The sequence below is a fragment of the Rutidosis leptorrhynchoides genome, chromosome 1 (assembly GCF_046630445.1).
Source record: "Rutidosis leptorrhynchoides isolate AG116_Rl617_1_P2 chromosome 1, CSIRO_AGI_Rlap_v1, whole genome shotgun sequence".
Lineage (NCBI taxonomy): Eukaryota > Viridiplantae > Streptophyta > Magnoliopsida > Asterales > Asteraceae > Rutidosis > Rutidosis leptorrhynchoides.
Window position 1 is genome coordinate 662,067,970 of NC_092333.1, and position 12,683 is coordinate 662,080,652.

General features: G+C 31.1%; 2 protein-coding genes across 2 annotated transcripts; both read left to right on the forward strand.

Moving 5' to 3' along the window:
* Positions 1-4,946: 4,946 nt before the first annotated feature.
* LOC139888572 (probable amino acid permease 7) lies at positions 4,947-8,535 on the forward strand. The gene is made up of 7 exons (XM_071871593.1): positions 4,947-5,016; positions 5,081-5,742; positions 5,821-5,914; positions 6,165-6,379; positions 6,747-6,880; positions 6,967-7,194; positions 8,030-8,535. The coding sequence occupies exons 2-7, from the start codon at positions 5,451-5,453 to the stop codon at positions 8,411-8,413; spliced, it is 1,347 nt and encodes a 448-aa protein (XP_071727694.1). The 5' UTR covers positions 4,947-5,016; positions 5,081-5,450; the 3' UTR covers positions 8,414-8,535.
* A 2,007-nt stretch (positions 8,536-10,542) lies between these two features.
* Positions 10,543-11,555, forward strand: LOC139850479 (uncharacterized). The gene has a single exon (XM_071840055.1). The coding sequence runs from the start codon at positions 10,543-10,545 to the stop codon at positions 11,251-11,253; it is 711 nt and encodes a 236-aa protein (XP_071696156.1). The 3' UTR covers positions 11,254-11,555.
* Positions 11,556-12,683: the final 1,128 nt, after the last annotated feature.

The window sequence follows — 12,683 nt, forward strand, 5'->3', positions numbered from 1 at the left end:
AATGACCCGTCCTAATCCATCTGGACGAAGTCCATATCGATTACAAACGATTCACAATAGTTGATTACATCGCGAGGTACTTGACCTCTATATGATACATTTTACAAACATTGCATTCATTTTTGAAAAGACAATCTTTCATTACATCGAAAGTTGACGGCATGCGTACCATTTCATAATATATCCAACTATAATTGACTTAATAATAATCTTGATGAACTCAACGACTCGAATGCAACATCTTTTGAAATATGTCATGAGTAACTCCAAGTAATATCTCTAATATGAGCAAATGCACAGCGGAAGATTTCTTTCATACTTGAGAATAAACATGCTAAAAAGTGTCAACCAAAAGGTTAGTAAGTTCATAGGTTTATCATAAAACAATAAAATTTATCATTTTGATAGAACACAAGATTTAAATCCTGCATGGTACAAATGGGCCCGAATCCTATACCCACCTGTAATGTACATGCGATATCTTTTAAATACAGTACACATTTCTCGCGTACGAAATCCATTTTTTCATAAATCATAGTAACCGTACACATATCTCGTGCACAAAAATAACATACACATAACCTGTGTATAAAATCATTCACTCGATACATAACATTCATATCAATTAGTGGCAATTATCATGTCCACATAATTCAACGGTGGCAATTATCATGTACATATAATTCAACAATAATCCGCAGAACTTCTGTATGCATAATAATTCATTTGAGGAATGTTTTTCTTGTGTCTATCTCGTCAAACATTTATAAAAGCATTTCATGTATTCGCAGTTCAAAAAATATTTCAAAAGCATTTAATAGAGCAGTTGTAAAAGTAGTGCATGTATTCTCAGTCCTAAAAATGTAAAGAGTAAAAGGGAATCAAATGAACTCACCTAATGTATTTTGTAGTAAAAATACATATGACTATATTGAACAATGCAGAGTTGGCCTCGAATTCACGAACCTATATCATTTGTATATTCATTAATGTACATCGTTGTAATCGAACAAATATTAATAAATTTATTGATTGTATTCTTTTTATATTAATAATATATATATATATATATATATATATATATATATATATATATATATATATATATATATATATATATATATATATATATATTTCTTATGTTTATTTTGTTATGTAAAAATATTAATCTTGTTATGTTATATGTACTAAATAAATTTTTAATGTATATATATATTATTTGTATATTAATAATGATAGCAGTCAAAATAATATTAATAGTGGTACAAATGATAATAATTATGATACTTAATATTACTAATAAGATAATATTGTTAATAATTGTATTACTGACAATAATAATGATATTAATAATTATAATTGTAAAAATATCAATTTTTCTGTTAATGATAGTTATGATACAGATTTTAGTAATTACCTAATAATAATATTTGTGATAATACCCATAATAATACTTATGTTAACATTAACAATTACATTATTTATAAAAATATACTAATACTAATATTTACGAAAATGATAATAACATTAATAATAAGTGATAACTAATACATATTTTAGTGATAATAATAATAATAATAATAATAATAATAATAATAATAATAAGTATAATATTTGTACTAATAACAATAACAATCATTAATAATAATAACATCAGTAATACTTGTCATATTTATAATGATAATGATAATAATAATTACGATTGGGATGATACTGCTAATATTAATGAGAGATATATTATATTTCATTATGATAGTAATATTAAAACTAATAATACTTAATATTAATACTTAGGGATCATATCAATAATCATAATACTAAATATATTCTATTGTTAGTAAAAATAACAATAATGATAATAATACTAATAACTATATTTGTAATAATAATAACATTAATCATGATAATAATAATAATAATAATAATAATAATAATAATAATAATAATAATAATAATAATAATAGTACTAATAATAATAGAACAATAACAATAATGATAATAATATTAATAATAATAATAATAATAATAATAATAATAATAATAATAATAATAATAATAATAATAATAATAATAATAATAATAATAATAATAATAATAATAATAATAATAATAATAATAATAATAATAATAACTACCTCATAAAACCCTTTCTAAAAAAAATATTGGCTGCTGCGAGAATAGAACCCAAGACCTCCCGTTTATACCACATACCCCTTAACCATCCCTTCTACTTTGTTTTTCTGAAATTAATCCCAACCAAAAATAATATAACTCGTAATTTCTTTCTATCTCTTTTCTTCTCCACAGCATCGATCCCTCATAGTAACAACGGAATGTTTAATTGATTTTAAGATTCATAATTAAAACAGAACGAGTTAATTAAAGTGTTTGGAGTTCTTTAAAAACGAAAATAAAAAAAAATAACAGGAAGAACATGTTACCTGTTGTCGCGTAAATGTAAAAAAAAAATTGATTTTCATTTAAAGAACGTTTTGGATCAGACTCATAACATAAAAGAGGTTGTAATCCACTCATTGAAACTAATGGAATCATCAATTGGACTTGAAATATCAATAATGATTTTGAATTTGATGAAGAATGATCTGTTGACTTTTTATATTCAAAACTTTGACTCAAAAATTAGTGTTCAATATGAGGAATCGAAATCTCAAATTCTACAGATAGTTTGAGTTGGTTTATTAACACTTTGGCATTAATAGATTTTGAAGTAAAGCTTGAATTCGAAATTTGGCTAAAATTAGTGAAGAACAGAGAAGAAGATGAGTTTTATTTTGTTTTCTGTTTCTTTTTTTTTTAAACGATTTGCAGCAGAGTAGGGATTATATATTGTTATATATCTTATAATTGGAGTTTAATAAAAATGAGTTGATCAGTTTGTCTGCATTGGTGATTGATGTTTACGATTAACCAAATACAGACAGGAGGAATTCGATTAGGGGAAAAAATAAACAGATAATGGATTTTAACTGGTTAGTACAATTTGGATAACGACATTCAAATACAGAGACAACAAGAAGAAGATAAAATCATAAAGGTTGACATAGATTGGTAACAGGATTCGTACTGGAGACAAAATCTTCAATCAGTAAAGAAGAAAAAAAATTTGCAATTCAGATTACGTATAAAAGAAAACAGGTTTGGTTTTTATATCTGCTTTTATATTATATATTTTATATAACCATTAATAGATATATTATTAATAATAATAATACTAACTAATAACAATTTTTTTATTAATAATACAATTTTATTAGTAATAATATTAATTATATTTGTTAAAGACATTAACAATAATAATGATAGTAATATTAAGATAACCTTAATACTAACAATCATGATATATTTTATAATAAGTTTAATAATAATTTATACTAATGATACTATAATATTAATAATTATATTATTAGAAATAATAATAATGATAAAAATGATAATAATATTGTTAATAATAATATCGACATTAATTTTTGAAAGAATAACAATATTATTGTAACAATAATTAAGTTAGTATACTAGTATTACGTATTATTGGTTATGCAATATAATTATATAATATATATATTATATAACTAATATTGAATATTAAATTTTATATCTTTTAACATATTTTACAATCTCCAATTAATATATATACTCTCGTTATATTATATTATATGTGCACATTTATTTACATATAACTGTTCGTGAATCGTCGAGCACAGTCTAAAGGTAAAATGTATACATGAAACAGTTCCAACTTTCTGAGACTCATCATTACAGACTTTGCTTATCGTGTCGAATTCATATAAAGATTAAGTTTAAATTTGGTCGAAAATTCCCGGGTCGTCACATTGCCAATGCCGTTGCCGAGACTTGTTGGATTCGTAATCTTTTGCGCGAGCTCCATTGTCCTCTTACTTCTGCTACCTTGGTTTACTGTGATAATGTCAGCTCCGTCTACCTCTCTACTAATCCGGTTCAACATCAGCGAACCAAGCACATTGAGATTGATATTCACTTTGTTCGCGATCTAGTTGCTCAGGGACAGGTACGGGTCTTACATGTTCCATCCAGATACCAGTTTGCTGACATCTTCACCAAAGGACTCCCGTATGCACTGTTTGACGAGTTCAGATCCAGCTTGAGCGTCCGGAGTACTCCCACTCAAACTGCGGGGGGATGTTAGACTAGATATGTAATATCTATCGTATCTCATATTAAATATAGGCATATCTAGTATTAAATGCAGAGTATAAATAGCAAGAGACATAATCCCTAAAATCAAGGGATATGAACTCATATCATGTATTATATATTTGGCGTGTTTGATCAATAAGAATTATGAGTGAATTATAACATTTTAACATAAACCACATGTTTAGTATGCAACTTGTCAAAAAAGTTCAAAGCTAGTTAAATCACAAAAACATCACTGGGATTTTAGTTTGAAATTGTGTAATCAGTAGGAAGGTAAATATAATCTTCTTGGGTACATTATTATATATTATACTGTTACTGTATATATATTATATAATATATATATAAGTAATAAAAGTTATATATTTTATTTTATTATGAACCATCAAAAGGTTGGAACGAATATCTACACTAACACTTTGAAAAACAAAACAATTACTCCGTATCAGTTACGGAGTATTTTCAGACCTATGAAGTAACCATTTTAACAACTCAAAATCAATAATACCAAATTATTTGTTACGAAGTAGTATTGGATTTTGCTGTCCCACATCGGTGGAGTGATTAAAAGAGGATAGGGGACTAGGTAATATAAATAGGGAAAGATGGTAATGTAGATATCAGGTAATGACCTAGGTTGGTGACCTACATTGTTACGTAGGGGTGACACTTTAAGGTCGGCTCTAGTAGTCGAGCGTACGTCATAATTTGTGTCAGTGGGGTCTTGTATTCGCGCAGCCCGAGTGGGGTCTTGTATTCGCGCGGCCCTATCAATCTCTCAGTCTAAAGTTTGTCATCAACCACTACGAATAATCTAAGGTTAATGACTTTTTCATTTAACAAATTTATAATTTAATTGATTGATTGATGGATGGAGTTGCAGAAATTGAGCTTAATGGTGTGCCTTTGTTGCTGAATGATTCTCATAAACTTACTGGTTTGCTTATCAAATTCTCTTACCAAGACTTCTAATTTAGGGTTTTATGTACGCGATTCTACATGCTTTAATCTTTTTTTATTGCTGATCGATTTCCCTTTATTTTGACTTTTTGCACGCAAGGTGTTTGTGAAAATGTAAACGTATCCAATTGGTATAGCAGTAGTAGACTAGTACTTAGTAAACTCTAATTTCAAATCAAGGTTTTGTTTATGTTGTGTTTTTAAGTCCAGCTTAGTGCATACTCTGAGGGTAGTTACTGGATCACCAATTCACCATATAAAATTTAGAAAGAAGAGTATTAGATTGATGCGTTATGGTTAATTCTTATGTGTTGATTCAGTTTATGTTGGTTGATGAATTAGGGAATAATGAATGGACAGCTTTTGCACATATAATAACTGCAGTTATAGGATCAGGTGTATTATCATTGTCTTGGAGTGTGGCTCAACTTGGATGGATTGCTGGACCATTTACTCTTATTTTATTTGCACTTGTGACACTCTTTAATGCGTCCCTCCTCTCTAATTGTCATCACTATTTGAACCCTCGCAATGGTGACACCATTATCAATCGTTCATACTTGCAGGCTGTACAGAACATTCTAGGTGAGAAAAACTTGCATCTTTTGAATTTGTTGGTGCTTTTATTTGTTACTTTTAGATTAATCTTTGGGCATATTACAGGACACATAAGCGGAGTAGTATGTGCATTTTTCATATATCTTAATATATTCAAGTTGGGAGTTGTTTATACAATTACTTCTGCAAGTAGCATTAGGTACATGCTTCTTCCTGTTAACTATCTATTATGGTTTTTGGTCTGGTTGTTTCATTCATGGTGAATAATAGAATAGAACGTAACATAATTACCAAAAGTTCACAAAACACAGATTCACTCATAATAAATATTGAAAGTTATTAGCAAAAATATTACTTGAAAGATTACGAAAGTTTAGTACTTATGTTGTCTTCTTTTCTGAAATTTCGTCTTTTTAACAAGAAAAATTTATTGTTTTTTACGGTTACAGAGCAATCAAGCAGTCAAATTGTTACCACGAGCAAGGCCGTGAAGCTGCTTGTGAATATAGGGTGGAATCTTATATGCTTCTCTTTGGAATTATTAATATTATAGCTTCTCAAATACCCAATTTTTATAGTACACAATGGCTTTCGATTATGGCTACAGTTATGTCCTTTGCGTACTCTCTCATTGGATCTGGACTAGGGCTAGTCCAAACAATAGGTATGAACTCCTATCTTTGAACTATCAAATAGAGTGGCTAAAGGGACGGTCTGACATGTTGGATCATGGGTAATCATTATGAGCGGGTCAAAGGGGTCAGATCTATTACTGTTTAGTCCATATTTCCTTAACTAGCATCTTGAATATGATTATACTAAAAATAAAACACATATATTCTGAATATTTTTATAGATGTTTGGCTGATCTTGATCTGTTTAACCCATTCGTGAACCATTTGACCTGTTATCAGTTTAATACAACCGGAATTGACCCATGTTAATATAAATGAGTAGAAATTGCCACCCCTGCTTCCAAAGTAGCGGAGGATCAGGTTCTTAATAGTTTATCACTTAAAAATGTAATGCAGGAAATGGAAAGATCAAAGGTAGCATTGGAGGAGTTGCAACCGATAAACCGATTCAGAAAGTGTGGTTGGTTGCTCAAGCTATTGGAGACATTGCATTTGCGTACCCTTTTCCCTTAATTTTTCTTGAAGTACAGGTGACAATTATGTATATTTCATCCAAATAACATAAACTCCATACTTCACTATGAAATTTACACATGTAATGTTTCTAAACTTGAAGAATACTTTGAAATCACCTCCAACTACAAAAGTTACCATGCTGAAAGCCTCGAGAATTTCAGTTTTTACTACCACCGTCTTTTACCTCTTATGTGGTGGATTTGGCTATGCTGCCTTTGGGAACTCGACACCTGGGAATATCTTGACTGGATTCGGTTTTTACGATCCGTATTGGCTCATCGACTTGGCTAATGCATGTGTTTTTCTTCATTTAGTTGGAGGATATCAGGTAAACACTTCACTGCATGAACAGATTATCTAGAAGTGTATTTACTATATACATAGAAAAGTGGATTTATCAGACGGTTGTTGTCAAAACGAAAAATTTTGGTACAAACTATAAGCTTATACTACACACTTATAGAATAATTTTGGTGCAAACCAAAATTTTGGTACACACGAATAGGTTGGGTCAGGTGACGCTGACCCTAAGGGTGTGTTTGGATGACATAGGAGAGCTTATAGGAGCTTGAACTTATGATTTCGATAAGCTACAAACCAAAAGCTTTGTTTGGTATGTAGTTATGAACTAAATTTAGAGCTTATGAAAATCATAAGCTCTTAAAATATAAGGTTCTCACAACTAGCTTATTGAAAAGACTCAAAGAGTAGAGCTTATGAAATGTATAATTACTAAAAAGCCCTTCATTATTATGTACAAATTTAATTATTGTTGATCTCTTTAGTCAATCTAGTCAATCTACAGTTATAAGCTCCAGCTCCAGCTACTTTATCAAACACTCATAAAAAATAATAAGCTCCGGCTTCCAACTTCAAAAATAAGCTCCGGCTCGAGCTCTAGCTAGTGTCGTCCAAACACACCCTAAAACTCCTTTTGTCCGAAGTTATTTTCTCTATATAACTAAGTGTGTCAAAATGATTCAAAAGGTTATATGCATTAAAAATTGAGAGGACTTGCGACCTGTTCCGTTGGACCTGTTATATTTTTTTGGGGCTAAATTTACCTATTTGACGCATAGATTCATAACCTGAATCGACACATTCATAGGTAATGAGTTGAAAATGACCCACACGATACTATTGATTTACGTTTTTTTTTCCAGATATTTAGTCAGACGTTGTATGGTATTGTGGAAAGATGGTATGCTGAAAAGTACCCTGAAAGTGAATTGTTAAAAGAATTTCGAATTTTGGAGATTAGGATGAATCCTCTGCGGTTATGTTTTCGAACATCATATGTAATCTTGACAACAGCCTTAGCGATTATATTTCCTTACTTCAATGAAGCAGTGGCGTTTGCAGGATCAGTGACCTTTTGGCCTTTGGTTATTTACTTCCCAGTTGAGTTGTACTTTGTGCAGAAAAAGATTGTACCTTGGTCGGGTAAGTGGGTTCTTCTTCGTATATTCACCATTCTGTGCTTCTTCATAACATTATTTGCTTTCGTTGGTTCTATTCAAGGTATAATTGCCAAAAGATTCGGCTAGAACTTTATTATTCTGTATATTTCTGAAAACCAAAAGATTTTTGCTTAGTATTGTTCCCTTATAGTATATACAGTAGTAAACTGGTAAACTATTTTAATAGATTTGTTTTATACTTCTCAAAATCAATGTACTAACACTATGTGGGGTATTCCTATTTGATTTGAAACTGATCCTCAGTTAAACAAATCCTGCTTCTCATAAAAATGTCTTTTTTGATCCTTCACTTTATTGATTCCTATAGAAATAAGGATGCCAAAAATTAGATATCTGATTTTTATAACCATAAACATTGTAAACACATCCTCTGATACATCAATTTCCTCCCACTTTTCAAACGGCCAGATATAATACTTACGACCCGTTTGTAAGCGTACGTGTTGTAGATTTGGGGCATTCGATATTATTGCATCTAGAACATTTGCCCATTAGTATTGCAATTTTCTTCTCCAGTCGAGCAGTTAGCCCATGTAACGTAAAAAATATGTGTAAGGTCAGATAAATTGGAGAGGTTTGATTGTATTTCTTATGGATTTGTGATGTCACATTGGATATTTTCTAATTAAATTATCGACGCGCCATGATGATGGTCGAGGGCGGTGGGCCACTCCCTACACCTTCTAGGGCCCACCAGGGGCGTGTCATGAAGGGGCAGGATTTTTCTCTGCAAGGCTAATGTCAACATTGCATGTGACGCCAATGACTAAAGCGCGTCTTTGGTACTTGCGTGATGGATTGTTGTCTTCGATTTCTTCTGGATGTTAGTAACAAATATGGATCACCTCCACCTCGTGGTTTAGGTTATGATCACAGCGATTATGAATGAATGATTTCAGAAAGAGAGAATGAATGTTGTAACATATACATTCATGACATAAAAAATGTGTAATAAAAACTTCAAAAGGGGAATTATGAAATATTGCCTCATATAAGCTTGGTCGAGAGTCTAGACTAACAAACTGGTCAAGTTGGGTCGGTTCGGGTAACTGGTCAAGATGATTTTGGGTTGAAATGGGTCATGGGTTAAATGGTAGAATTTTTAAACGTGTCCAAATGGGGTCACGGGTCAAATGGGTCTAAATGGGTCATGTACTTCTACATTGTTTTTTTAGATTTATTATGTGAAATATATTAATTACAAGCTATTATAAACTAGATTAAACTATCGAGAACAAGTTTATAAGAAACAATGTCTAATTACATATTGTAGATTCTGTAAAGTTGGTTTGAAGTCATTATCAAGATGTTTATTTAGTAATTTTGATGCACTAGACATTTACAAGCTTTTACTTTTATATTAAATCTACTTTTGAATGAGCTTTATGACTTTTATATTTTCAGCCCCTAAAGATGAATTATGGACCTTCACTTTTAAGTAAATAAGCTATTTAACCAATGTTCAACAGTCAACCCACTTAATAAATTAAAACAAGTCTTAAACCCTTCATCATAATTTATTGCCGAAAAAGGTAAAATTGTGTTTTCTCATCTCTAATCTCATGAATATCACTACAACTTCATATCAAATTATCATAAGATTGGAACTGCTACATTATATAAATAGTAACTGAAAACAATTTCCTCCTCACTACTTTAGTGAAGGTATCTTTATCTTTCAATTCAATACAAATATATTTTTTCGCCAAAAAAAAAAAAAAAAAAAAAATTCCTCCTCACTTATTCCAAGTCTTCAAGTACATAATCTCCTCAAAAATTTGTCTCCGGACCTTAAGGCCTTGATATTTAGAAAATTAACTAATTAGTACTCCGTATTATTTAGATGGTTAGTTATAGGGGTCATTTACGTAAAAAAATAATAAGTTTTGAGGGGTTCTCTGAAATAACTCATAGAAATTAAAGTAGGAAAATAGAAGAAACTAAAGTAGGAGGGTGCATACTATCAGTTTAACAAATTTGCAAAATATGACCGTTGTTACCCGTGAGAATTTGTAAAAAGAGTAAATGAAAAAAGGAGACCGTTACAATCTCAGGTATCAAATCAAAATCCTCTAAATATCCAACAAAACCAATCAGGATCTCACTTCTAATCTCACATTTCCTTCTTGAAATCACTCTTTTTTTTTTTTTTTTTTTTTTTTTTTTTGTTTCTTTCATTCTTTCTAAATTCATCAATGGAAGATACAAAACCCCTGAACCACCATCTCGATCACATTGTCGAAATTCCGGTTGACGGAGAACACCATAAGCATATAATCTCTGCAATTAACGCAATATCCGCCATACAAGACCACCCATTAATGAAAATATCCGAATCTCCGGGTCATCTTTTGCTTCTGAAGTTATTGCAAAGAGAAGAACATCTTTCGGGCCGAAGAATCGCACGAAAAGAAACAAGATTAGATGCTTTGAGAAGAGAAGTATTCCAACTCTGTTTATTTTTCTTCACATTTCATGGTCTTTTTTTAACCATTCTATTCACATCATATATTAATAAAAGTAATGCTAACGTTAAAAACGATGAAATGGGTTTTGGTGTATGTGAAAAATGGTGGATACCCATGATAACAAGTTTGTCTTTTTGCATTGTGATGGTGTGTTTGGTTCAACTGAAGCTTTTTAGTTATTGGAAAGTTTTTGGGCAAATTCAAAGAGAGAAAATCGATAATCGGAGATTAACGAGATGTATTCAAGAGTTGCGAATGAAAGGGGTTAGTTTTGATTTATCGAAAGAGCCCGGGAATAATGGAAATAGGATGAAGTGTTCGAGTGTTGTGATCACATGGAAACCGGTTACTTGGTGTTCTAAGTATTTTGTTACTATTTGTCTTGTTTTTGCTTCGGGTTTAGTTGTTCCTATTTGCAAATTCATGATTTGTGCATAAAGGGAATGTGACGAATTCGTGATCTATTTGGAATGAAGCGTTATGGTCCGATCATTGAACTTGTGATCTTTGAAGTATTGTGATTCATTAAACAGGTCATCGTGCCAAGCCCGTGCTTGTTCGACTGGATTTTGACCCCATGGTTATGGTTAACCAGAAGAGTGACACAGCTTGTGTTGTTTGATCATATTGAAATAAAGGCTTCAAGAGTTCTTTTGTGTCTAAGTGGGTAATTTGATGTTTTCTTCATCTTTTAATTGTAGTGGAATTTAATTAATTCATTTTTTGTTTATATATTGTAATGCAATTTAATGTCTTATTATTATCTGTTCTTTTATTTAATTTACATCAATTTCGGAATACAATGCAGCCTCTGAGTGTGTTGTATATTGGTTGCTTCTTTATACTCTACGAGTAAAATGACCCGTGAAATTACGGGTTCGTTTAAACGAAATAATTTAATAACATGTTTTAGGTATTAAGTGAATGTAATTGCTGAAATCATTTATTTTAATGACCCGTTCGACTAACAAACTTGTCGTTGTTTTTACAAATATATAGACATGTATTTTCGCATATATATGTAACGCAATTAATTTCGTAAAAAGAATCCATATTTGAATATTAATAATATAATAATTCTAATTCTAATTATAATTATAATTATTATACTAAAAGCAAATAATAATAATAAAGTTCGCTCAAATTGAGTATTTATATTTTTAATAATAATAATTTTAACACCCCGTCAAAATCCATTAACGGCAATGTTAACTCTGGTCCCAGTGCTTGGCTTGACTTCTATGTAACAGCAAAGTTCTACAGCGGAAGCAAAAAGTACCTGTGAATAAACATGCTAAAAGTGTCAACCAAAAGGTTGGTGAGTTCATAGGTTTATCTTAACTAATGATTTTGATAATTAATGATACCGCAACCCGCATGCGCAATATATACGTATGCGGGCACTCGCTAGCATGCGTATGCGTGTACTTTGTATGCGGTATGCGGCATGCGGATTCGTATCGAATGCCTTTGTTCCCGGTACGACGGTTACTTGGTCCTCAAGTAAGTATCTTTTCCATAATTATATCCGTGATTCGGGGGAGTTGGTTATGGAAGGGATTACCATTATCTCGGATGGTTCTAGAATTAGGGTTTGCCTATATATACAAACCCTAATTATCATTCTAACCATGACAATCACGTTACGTAACCACCACCTAGTACACAATAAGCTATCATCGTACATCTTTCCAAGGTTTACAGGTTAGTCTCTTATTTGCTAGCACCTACAACCTTGCTTGGGGCCTTCTGATCAACGACCGTTATCGAAGGTGGACTTAATCACTTAGCCACCCCGCCGACATCATCATGTCGGCCAGGGTTATTCACAGTAGCCGGACCGGAGAGCCTCGTTCTAAGATCCTTAA

What these genes read in the sequence shown, in the direction of transcription:
- LOC139888572 (XM_071871593.1), top strand. Translation starts at nt 5,451, where the DNA reads ATGGTTAATTCTTATGTGTTGATTCAGTTTATGTTGGTTGATGAATTA. An exon ending in GGCTGTACAGAACATTCTAG is followed by an intron (nt 5,743 to 5,820) that starts GTGAGAAAAACT and finishes GGCATATTACAG; the next exon opens with GACACATAAGCGGAGTAGTA. An exon ending in TAATTTTTCTTGAAGTACAG is followed by an intron (nt 6,881 to 6,966) that starts GTGACAATTATG and finishes CTAAACTTGAAG; the next exon opens with AATACTTTGAAATCACCTCC.
- LOC139850479 (XM_071840055.1), top strand. Translation starts at nt 10,543, where the DNA reads ATGGAAGATACAAAACCCCTGAACCACCATCTCGATCACATTGTCGAA.